This window comes from Antrostomus carolinensis, unplaced genomic scaffold (assembly GCF_000700745.2).
Source record: "Antrostomus carolinensis isolate BGI_N321 unplaced genomic scaffold, ASM70074v2 scaffold46996, whole genome shotgun sequence".
NCBI lineage: Eukaryota > Metazoa > Chordata > Aves > Caprimulgiformes > Caprimulgidae > Antrostomus > Antrostomus carolinensis.
Window position 1 is genome coordinate 6,831 of NW_010323418.1, and position 11,488 is coordinate 18,318.

An 11,488-nucleotide genomic window follows, 5' to 3' on the forward strand; every position below is an offset into this window, starting at 1 on the left:
AATGAAATGAGCCTGTTGATGTTAAGCCATGATGTCCCAAGAGCATGAGTTTATCTCTCCCTTAGCATACATCCTGCTAGCAAGAAACTCGTAAGGACCAGCTGTATTCTGTTCTTTCCTAGTGCTCTTGTTAAGGAAACTGCTTAAGATTGTAGCAAGGACCAAAAACACTCCTGCAGGGTTCTGCTGAAGTTAAAATACTACATGATATTTCACAGAAGAACTGATAATGCCACTGATATCCTTGCCAAGGTGAGAGGGAAGCAGTTTTGCCAGGAATTGTGAAGCTTTTATAGCCTGTACTCCTGCATTTTAAATACACAGATATTTGAGCATCTCCACCAGAGAAGGGACGTTGGCTGCCTGCTGTCCTCAGTGTCGCACTAGAGGCACCTGTGTCAGGGACCACACCTTGGACACTGGAGACAGCACATACATCTTCCAGACAGGAGATCCTCAGGTGCAGGTGCAGCGCGTAAGCAACTCAAGGATCATCTACTCCTCAACTGCCCCAAAACCTTGAGGAAGGCCAACTGCTCACTGCATCCCTCCTGTCATGGGAGCTGGAACAGTTCTGTGCTGCTACACAGTGGTGACAGGAAGACAGACGGAGTGGGTGTTCAAACAATCTGGATTAGCCACATGTAGGTACTGACCAGGGGTAGGTATGTCCTATATATTTTTCCATCTTGTAGCGCAGGGAACACTGCCTTAGCCTGTAACACAAGGAAACAACTTCTGACACTTTGAAAAATGACCAAGAACACAGTGGAAGGACATGCTCAAATATCTGTGTATTTAAAATGCAGGAGTACAGGCTCTAAAAGCTTCACAATTCCTGGCAAAACTGCTTCCCTCTCACCTTGGCAAGGATAGCAGTGGCATTATTATAATAATTAAAACCACCAGGGCCAAATACCAGGCCATTTCACCCACGGGCAGAAAACGCTGCACCCTCTCCTGCACTGTGCTTGCAGAAACATGTGTTTCTCCTGCTCTTCTGTCCTTGTCTCTGTGAGCAATGGGCCAGGCCCCGCGTTCCTAACCCTGCACACTGCCCTTCACCACACACAGCTTGCTTTTGGGGACCTCAGCACCTCTGCCCAGGCCTGTGACAGCTGCACAGCCCCCAGCCTGTGCTGCAGAGGGCACCGTGTCCCCCATGGCAGATGGTATATTCATCCTTGCTGAATTTCAGGTGGTTTGTCAGTCCCTTCCTCCTGCCCAGGAGCTGTTTCCCCAGCCTGGTGACACTCACAGCCCCATAAAGGCGATGCTGACACCTCCTCCATTTTATTCTCTGCTACAGACAGAGCAGAGCTTGATGCTGGGTGAGCTGGGAACCAGAGTCTTGGAAAACTAATGAGTACCTTGAACACTCAAAAAAAATATTTTGAATCTTGGTGCTAGAAATCCCTGGCTCCAGTAGGTGAGTGCAACGCCAGGCTGGGGTTAATTGCTGAGACGCCCGGCTGCTGCCAGAGATGTTGCTCCTCCTCTTTGCAACTTGTTCCTGCAGACCTTCCTGACAAGAGACCAGCAAAGGGCAGGAATTGCATGGGAGCATTCGCATGAAAGAGGGAAGGACTCCTGCTAAGAGACTCTCTATGTGACCATGACAAAGAAGCAGTCAACATCAGCCAGGAAAACCATGGAATGTAAAGACCCATTAACCAAGGATGTGCCCCCCCCCCCCCACAATGTTCCAGTGTGGCCATGAATGAGGATGGTGGGCTCAGGAATAAAAGGCCAAGAAAGTTTCATACCAAGATGCTATTTACTTTCAACAGTCATAGCCAGCTGAGTTATAACATATCTAGTCAATCTACATGTATATACCTACAACAGTTAATTTTTTTTTTAAAAAAGGAAGACACTAATAAATTAAGTACATTGAACTTATATGGGACAATGGTCATTGTGCCAGTGGTAGTGAAGGCTGGATCTGCAGCCACTCCTTTTCTCTAGGATGCAAATGCCAAGTGAGCAGTCTGGAACATCCCTCCAGAACCCCCTCCCTGCCATCCTCATCCCACACATGTGTTAGACCATAACCTGAAACAGCCTTGGAGAATGCACATGCTGGCCTCTGCATGTCCCATTTTCACAGGGATCTCCACATCCCTTCGTCCTCACAACATGCAACACTTGCCTTTTTCTTTCACTGCACCACTTCATTGTTCCTTCTTCTAGTAAACAAATATTTTTCTACCTAAAATAAAAGCAGAGTCCCTAGAGCCCGTCAAAGCCACATCCAACAGCACTTAGTGGCTCTCAGCTGATTTCAGTCCTTGCATGGAGGCAACCAAAGGTGACAGCTTTACAAAAACAGAACAAATAGCAAAGATTTCAGATTTAATACAGAGATTTAATAGAGTCCACAGATGCTAATGCTTCATCTGGAATCCAGTGACTTTTATACCTTCATGAGAAACAGAAGATGGATCCCACCCCAAGTTTAAAGGTAAGAACAGGGATTTTCAGAAGTCTTTGCGTGACGCAAGCACAAGCAACAGTGACTTTCAGAGAAGCTTGTTCTGCCATATTGCTTAAATGCTTTGAAAATATCAGCCACATCAGGGTGGGGAGTGTGTTTCCCTCCCATGCCTTAAGCAATGCCCACTACAGGATAAAGAAACTCTGGAGCTGTGATACAAGAATAGCAACTGACCCTCTCAGCATGTGCCATAGCAGAGTTCAGAGGAAAAACCACACACCCTACCTGTACCAACCCACAAAATACCAAAACCTCAACAGCTCAGCAGAGGTTCTGTCCTCCGCTCCCCCTGGAAAAATGCTGCTAGGGCAGTTTCCAAAGAGCAGAGTTGTTCTACGAGAGCTGCGAGTTCTGTTCAAAATGAACCGTGATTAAGTGAATACAGGTGTGGCTCCCCTGTTAGTCTGTGCCAGCAGGCTGACGTTAACAGCAGCGAGTCAGTGGGTGCTTAGCCAGCCATGCCGGGGAGGGAACTTCTGGGAGCCAGTAAGCTCTGGCACCAGCAGCTGCCAGCCAGTCACACCCCTCACAGCCAGTCACACCACTCACGGCTGCTGTTCTCCTGGATGTGCTGACCCTCCAATCAGTCAACGTGTAAAAACAAGGTGGCATTTGCCTTCAGGGCAGGCAAGGGTGTTACTGTACAGGTACAACCGGAACAATAAACCTTCCGCTATGTGTGCACACCACAGCTCTGCGGTTGTGGGGTTCTCTAAGTTGGTTCAACTGGAACAGACTTGACCCTCTTCCATAGCACTGGGAATGGATGTGATCCCCGTCAGCAACTCCCTCGTTCCCACTTTCCATACTAGGTGGAAATGAGCTTCCTGGTTCTTTGCTTTATCAGCTCCAGAGACTCCTGTTTCCACCTGCCTCTCTTGTTGATGTTTACAGCAGAGATCCAGCTCTGCTCCGCTTCAGTCTGTGTGACTGTTCTTCTCATCCTTTGGAAGCAGCAGGCTGGATCTGGCTGGAGAGCTGGTGGCTCTCTTGATCACCTCCATCCACCTGCCAAGAAAGGACATGGGAGATGCTCAATCCCTCACTCATGGATGCATCATCTTGTCCTTTGGTTGTGAGCTGTACCCCTTTCATCAAACCTCACAAAACATCCATTTTCTACTTTTCTTTTACAATTCTTTTAGGAAACTAATATTTCAAGTGAGCAGCTTGAGATGTGGCAAATGCACCCCACAACATGGTTGCCTGTCCAAGTAACAGCTCTACAGTGCTTTGAGCTCCAGACTGTCTTCCCTTGTAAGTGCACAGAAAGCATTTCCCCAGGAGGACAGGCTGACAAAAATTTTCCTGAAGTCAATGAATTGCTGTTCTTACAATAAATTATGTCACAGACTTGCTCATATGGAAGAAAGCAAAGCAACAGTGAAAAAAAGAGACAAACATCCATTGTGAATTAGACATTTTTTCCTTGAAATCACTACATGAGACCAGTGGATTTAAGAGCATAGCTCTGCTGTCCCAGGTAACGGATCTGTATGTTGCTCACAGGTGTGTGACACTCTCCCAAGTGAGGGGGACGTACGTGACACCTCCTCAATAAACCACACTCCAAAAAGACCAATACCACTCTGCACGGCCGTACACAGTGCAGGGGTTTTCACAGCTGATGTAATATCAAAATTTTGCATGTGATGCATTTTAAACCTGATTCACTTTGGCCTACGCATGGAAGCCCCTAACAGCACTGCTAAACATAATCACAGAGAAAGCAGGAAAGTCCAAAGCAGCACTGCACTTGTTGCTCTCAGCCTTGTGTTACAACTCCTGTTTCCAGAGATGGAGAGGAGAAAAAAAAAAACCAAACCAGTACTCTTACCAGAACTCTAATTAACCGAGAAATCTGACTCCCAAGACCCAGTGGGTCTGAGCATCCACCCACGCTGCTCCCCAGCTCCAAGGAAGCCCCAGAGTCCTGAGACAAAGCAGAGCCTACAGCTCTAGGTGTGACCACCAGCTCTCCCTTGCAAGGATGACAGTTCTGGCAGAGGAGGGATCGATGAACGTCATTGGTAAGAAGAGGAAGGGAATGTGCTGTAAGGTAACTTGGACTGGGAGATATGAGGAAAGAGAGGGCTCTGGATAATCAACCAGTGAGCTAACAGCATGTTATATACCAAGACAGATAGAAGAAAACAGAAAATTACCTTTCAAAGGTATATTTGCTCTCAGCCCTGAAGAAATACACATGGGACTTGAACTGCAGCTTGAAGACATAATCCTTCTGGATGCCGTCTGCCTCTAAGGGGGAGCTGACTGCATAGCCCAGCAGCGGGAGACTGGCCAAGGGATAATCATCCTGGAAGAGCCCAAAGGCCCAGCCCTTAGTGCAAGACATCCCCTGCCCCACAGTTAATCACAACACACACTCACTCCTTCATACTGCACAGGTAAAGTCTTTCTATTTTTGTTTAGGAGAGAAGGGGAGGAGGAGCAGCCTTTATCTTCTGCAAGGCCTCTGACAGCTTACAATGAAACCATCCCCCAACTCTTTTCACTGTTTCTACAGAGTTATTTGCTTCTATTCCCCTGCCCCTTGCTGCCTTCTGGGAATCCCCCCTGCCCTCTCTCTGGAACACCAAGCACAGATCTGACAGGAAAGTTAAAATAACCCTCCCAAAAGAAACGTGCCCTCAAGGTAAGAAGCCTGAATAAAATAAACGCGGTTTGTTGGGTTAATAAGCTGAAAAGGCACAGGCTGTCCTCAGCACAGTTCCTTACCCAGCAGGAGCTGAAGGTACTACGAGCAGAAAAAGCCCTGATGCCTGTGGAACTTTGCTGAAGGCCAGTGGGGAGAGAAACAGAGAGAGATGACCAAAGGCCACTGATTCCCTCACCTCCATTAGTCACTGATGAGGAGACATTTTCCCCCTCACCCACAGTAGGTCAGTACCATTAACAGAATTGGAAATCCTGATTAAATCCTGCAAGAAGGGCCTGTGGCCTTACAGAGACTGGCTTAATTACAAACCATCTCCTCTTCCACTTGTTATTCCCTTGTGACCTGCCCCCAGAGCAGAAAGCCAAGGACCTCCAGGACCCCCCTGACACCCCAGACATGTCCCTTCCACTGCATTTGCTCACCTGGTGCGTTTTGTAGAAGAACAAGCAGAAGTTGGTGAAGACAACCCACAGTTTCTGCCAGCCATTGCTGTTCTTGAACTTCCTCAGCAAGTATCCGGAGAGCTGGTTCTAGCACAGAATGAAAAGAAAACTACCATGAAACCACAGGTCGCTGTCCTACAGAAAAAGACAACAGCTGCCACAAAGTAAAAGCTTGAGGCTGCTCACTGTAACGCTCCTGCACTTCCTCCCCTGGTGGAAGAGGTCTCCCAGATACTTCACACAGTGATCGAGTGACTCTGTATCTCCAGATCACTAATTCACAACTATCTTATGAAGAAATTAGTGATTTCTCTCCACTGACAGCAAGTTCCCCTTTATGTTTAAGCACTTGCTGTATCACAGAAAGGTGCCGCACCGACACGTCCCTCCAGCGACCCCTCTCCTGCGCAGCCTATGGTCAGGGGAATGGTGACAGCCATAATGGCGTCCATCCCTTTAGCCACCCTTTTTTATGTGCAGAAAAGCCCTGTCAAACACATCGCCTGAGGAGGAAAATAGAGCAGAAGATGAAACAGAGGGTGCTGGAGTTGTGGGCAAGCTACATATGGCAGCTATGCAAAGCCAAACCCGCATGGCAAGCTGGGAAGTTGAACATTGCTAGTCAGAGTCACCGAGTGCTTGTGCAGAAGGGTAAGGAAACTTACAGCGTGGAATGACAGCAAATGGATTTTGTAGTTAAGAGAGAAAGAGAGGATATGCAGCAGATTCACACAGAGAACCATTTTGGGAAGCATAACCAGGAGGAAATCCTCTATCAACAAGGCAATGTCACAGCTCTGCTGCTGGTTCCAGCACACGTGGGCTCACGGAGCAGTGACGAAGCGAGGGGCAGTACATTTTCCTCGGCATCCCATGGCTCCTCCCCACCAGCGCAGAACTTGAGAGGAATTTTTACCTGGATCATGCACAGGTAATCAGACAGGGATAGGCTCTGGTTCCGGTACCAGCAAACATGGGTGATTGTGTTGGGCCGTTGGGCCTGGCCCAGCAAATAGCGAGGAGGAAGCTCTGGAGAAACAGCAAGAGAGCAGAAAACTGAGCAGAGAAAAGGGAGAGAAAAAGAGAAAAAGAGAACGTTAGGATAAGAAAAGTGATGCAAGAAAGGCATCTGTTAAAGGAAAACGGATTGTGAAAAAAAATGATGGTGTTAGAACATGGAACAGACCAAAGCGAGAGGGAGCTGCAAGAACTCACACCTTTAATCCCAGAGCCTGGAGCAGGGAGGTCTCATTATCCGGGTACAGGACAGCGAGACAGTGCCTTTCACAAGGGTATCAGTGGCAAAGGAAGGCTTGTCCCCTCCGATAGAAACCACTTTCTTTGCCAGCTGAAGTGTCCAACTTCTGGACCCTAAGCCCAGGTAATACCTAAGGACTGCCTTTCCTGAGCTGGTTGATACGCCCTCTCCATCAGCAACACCCAGGAGCTTCAGTGCCCAACTTTAACACCTTTCCAATCAACAAAAGGTGCCTTAGAGCAGAGAAGGGATGGTAGGAAGGTACCAACACATGGACGCAGCACCCTGCCCCACTGCTGTTGGACTAGTTAGCAACCTCCTTTTTCTCTTCATGGTTTTTAATCCTCCCCACTTCTGGAAGTCTTCCAAGCATGTCAGCCTGCAGGAAGGTGCCCTACCCAACTGACCTTGCCAAACTGCTGCCTGAAGTGAAACCGTAGCATCAGTACAAGCAGCACCCTGCTTAAGGAGCACTGAGCAGACATCTATCTCGAAATCTGCAGGATTTGGTACCAAAACATGCCACCAGTGCTGCATCAAGCCATGCTGAGTGGCAAGACCAAAGTACCAGCAGCTCAGTGGGCACATAATAAATCTCTGTTCAGTATAACATGACACAGCTGTTAAAACGGCACTTCCTAATCCTTGCTGCTCACCCCTGCCAGTGAGGGAAGGGCAGAGAAGTCGTATTGCCCCTGAGCTTAACACACTCTTCTTAATTCCAGATGCAGGACAGTAGCTAACCAGACCCCAGTAGAGTCAATCCCTAAAGGGAAATGTCATGGATCGGTAACTTCTCTTCCAGCAAGGCTGATGAAACCCAGAGGAACAATTCAGTCCTAGGATACAGAATCATAGAATCACTTGGCTGGAAAAGATCTTTGAGATCATTGAGTCCAACTGTACCTGTCCACTACTAAACCATATCTCTGAGCACCTCATCTACCCATCTTTTAAATACCTCCAGGGATGGTATCCTGGGTTTCCTTTATAATTTCCCTCCTTCAGTGCTTTGCCAAAGCAAAGCCCTGCTGCAAGGACACGTAGACATGCACAGAGCGGGACAAGCATGCAGTGGCTTTGAACGGCCGACACTCTCCCACAGCTGCAGAGACGCTGCAAAGGTGAAATGGGAGAATGGAGTGGAGGCTGACGAGGCAGGAGGGACAGAGTGAGAGGCAAGAGCTGTGCCCTGCAGGTACCTCGACAGCCACACTGTGGTCAGTCATGGAGACGCTGGTGTTGCGGTACCAGCACACGTGCATGGTTGTGTTGGCACGGTGGTGGCTCTGCCTGTCCAAGGAGCTACGAGAGGAGTGTATGTCATCTTCGGACTCCTGTTCTAGAGAGACCTCATCAGAGGATCCTGGGGGAGGAGAATTCGGCAGCGGTTTAAGAAAAACGTGCAATACAAAGAGCAAGAGAAGCAGGGATTCCTGAGAAAAACTGGTTTCTCTTGCAATGGTCCAGTTTCAAAATACATCAACTTGAACTGGTTACACAGTTCCTAAAGGCCACTCTGAGACGTTCATTTTGGCTTTTGTTACTCAGCTCTGCTTGGGGCAGCTGACTCCATACTGGTAAAACAAACAACCAAAAATCCCCACACTTCATCTTCAGTCGATTCTTAGTGTGGAATAGGAAGAAGTGCTCCAAGAAGGGATAACCACATGTTTCAGCTCATCCATACCACCACCAGAGACAGGCACAAGAATGCTGGGCTATAGAAGAACTTGCTGATCTCCAAAGACACCAAATTTCTGGACAAGAAAACACACTACATGGTTAAATTGAGAAAAATCTAGGTAACTGGAGCATCTCTGCTGCATTTAAAGCTACCAGGAGCATCAGTCTAGGAAGACAAGCATATTTCTTTTCATTAAAACAAAATAAAAGCACAGTAACTCTCAATTATAAAAATATTCAATTTCTGTCATCAAATTCACAATACAAAAAATGAAAAGGCCATGACAACCAGTGCTTTTCAAGAAGGCAGGAAACCACTTACTGTTGGAGCGATTGCAGACAGAGTTTTCCAGAAGCATGTCGGATTTCTCAGTAGATTTCTTGGCCATTTCAATTGCCATGTTTAGATCTCCCATCCACTTCCCCATCTCCAGGCGGGTACTGCAAGAAAAATTGTGTGAATGGCAACCACCCCAGCCTGGGGTCGGGACAGAGCACTAGTTTGCTGAAGGAAGTCACTGCCCAATACAAGGAGCAGTCCCTTTCCATTAAATAAATAAAAAGAATATAAAAATTCCTCCAAAGCATGAGCTTTCCAGCCAGGAAGCTGTCCTCATACAGCCTTCACCTCTTACTTCCAAGTCTTGAAACAAAAATAAAATAACCATTAAAAACTTGGACTTTACAGCAAAGAGAATGAATAGATGGGCAGAGGCCTCCCCAATTCTCTCCCCTGTCCCCTGGGTGGGAGTGAGCGAGCAGCTGGGTTTGGCTGCAGCCAAGTGCTGGCCCAGTGCTGGCAACTATCACAACAGCTTCATAGCTGGTGGGTTATTTCAAACACGAAATCATATTTTCACTCCAAAAAGCATTCTGGAGATGGGTGGTACGACTCCACTGGAAACAATTTTTTCAAAGGATAAAAAGCAACGTGAAAGATGGCACATCTCTTAAAGGGGGTGTAGGATTTACCTTATATCACAAGCAAGGAAAACATGGCGTGCAGGAAGACAAGGACTTCTTTCACCCACGTAGTTTCCATTACATCGCTCACACCGTGATTACAGGGTAAGAGCTACACAGCTCACATACATCTATCTATATCCACGGGTATGCAACAGCATATGGTTTTCCTTTAGACACAGCCATGGCATTTCTTTTTTACCTCTGGCTATATTCCCTGTGTGCACAACTGTTGTTTGAAGTGCTATATACAGTTACGCACTCTTGTGTTTGCTTGGGAGGGTCTGTGGGAATTTTTTTTGTAACTATTTCTTTTTTCTGAAAGTTTTTAATTTAGATTGAAAATTCCAGGCATATTCTAAGCCCAGGAGTAATTTTTTTTTTTTACAGGTAGCGAGAGGTAACATAAGAAAAGCAACAACCTTTGAGCTATTTCTAAGTTATGATAAGGTAAAAGTTATATTTGTTTTTCCAAATTTAAGAATCTTTCAAGCACTTTTTGATCCACAGCTGTTGAGAAATAGTTGATCTTAAAAATAATTGATATTTTTGAGTGTTAGGCAGGAATTAACAAATAAAAGTTTTGCTTGCCTGCATACCAAAAGTATTGGTTCCTGTGCCCATAAATACCTGATTTATACATGTTCAGTAATGGTTATTTTTCAAGAACAAGTTATCAAGCAGTAAAAAACCCTGTAAATTTAAGGTTGAGATTTAGGACTCCCAGCTTGCATTCTCAGCATACCAAACTCCAGGAGCCTTTTAGGGTACCTGCACAGAGACAAAACCTCCTCAGGATGATCCTGAGAGAAGAGGTGTAGTAGATATCCGAAGTATATTTCAGATATCAAGTAAAAAAATCATCCAACTCACTGCAAGGGGACAATTTGCACTGAGAGTGGATCACTTTTCTCACCAAGTCAGACTTTAATTTTTCCTCTCCCTTCCCAGCTTCCTCCGTGAGATCCACGCAGGAACTCTCCCCTCCTTGCCTTCATTGACATGTTCTGGATTTTAATTCTTTTTGGGTCTCTGAAATATTTTTATGTTTAGATTTTGTTTTGTCTCCTGCTTTATAGCAGATGTTTAAAGGATGACACAGGCAACTCAGCTAACCAGAAAACGTTACCGTTGCTGCTGTGTTTAATAACACATCACTCCATGAGATAAACTACTCCTTCCTGAAAGACAGCACTGATAAAGGATTTGTGAAGTGTCTCGCGTCTGTTCTGAAGCCAGGCATTTTCAGAGGACACATGGAACACCCCACGTGGCTCTGCACCACATGATCACAGGATAACTCTTTGGAGAAGGTATCTCTTAAACCTACAGACAATAGAGGAAAATCAAGGTTACCTTGCTGCCACCACTATGGTTTTTTGTGCAGAATAGATGGTGAAGCAGTGTGGGACAGCCCATTCATTCTCACTCTCTTCCACCTGCAGAAAAAGAAAAGGTTTTTCTCATCAGTACTCAGTGACTGATAAACATTAAAACCATCCTCCTTGGCTGGCTAGGAATTTGAGTCACAATATGATTACAACTCAGCTGCAGTAAGTGCAAACCAGCTACTGTTTCATGAATACCATCTACTTCCAGTCTATTTTGGCTCTATATGAAAATCTCTATTGTGTTTCTACTGCTGCATCTCTAGCAGCACAGCACCACATCCACCAAGGCAAGAAAAGGAGGGTTCTGAGCAAGATTCAGCTTAGTACTTACCGGTGGGTCAAGCACTATCAGCTGCAAATCAAACACAGGAAGAACAGTCCCATTAGAATCCAGGGTTAGCGAGGCAGAAGGATTGATTATATGGGCAGGTGTGTGCACAGGGGAAAAATGCCAGGATAAATCTGTGTTTCCTCATCAGCCTCTCTCAACAGCATCAAACTGAACGGATAAAAGCTGTTTTGCTAATGCAAGGGAAGGACTTTTTGGACTTCAGTAAAGCCTTCGATACC

General features: G+C 46.3%; 1 protein-coding gene across 1 annotated transcript; it reads right to left on the bottom strand.

Moving 5' to 3' along the window:
• Window positions 1–3,208: 3,208 nt before the first annotated feature.
• Window positions 3,209–8,244, bottom strand: LOC104526980 (FERM, ARHGEF and pleckstrin domain-containing protein 2). The gene is made up of 5 exons (XM_010170574.1): window positions 8,081–8,244; window positions 6,537–6,649; window positions 5,600–5,707; window positions 4,663–4,814; window positions 3,209–3,505 (listed from the first exon to the last, which is right to left on the bottom strand). Exons 2-5 carry the CDS (start codon window positions 6,543–6,545, stop codon window positions 3,415–3,417), a joined length of 360 nt encoding a protein of 119 aa, XP_010168876.1. The 5' UTR covers window positions 6,546–6,649; window positions 8,081–8,244; the 3' UTR covers window positions 3,209–3,414.
• Window positions 8,245–11,488: the final 3,244 nt, after the last annotated feature.

Bases quoted from the DNA above. Each gene is read 5' to 3' on its own strand.
- LOC104526980 (XM_010170574.1), bottom strand. The intron at 4,815-5,599 runs GTGAGCAAATGC...GGGCTCTTCCAG, and splicing joins TCTTCTACAAAACGCACCAG to GATGATTATCCCTTGGCCAG. The intron at 3,506-4,662 runs GTAATTTTCTGT...CTTTCTTGGCAG, and splicing joins AGCAAATATACCTTTGAAAG to GTGGATGGAGGTGATCAAGA.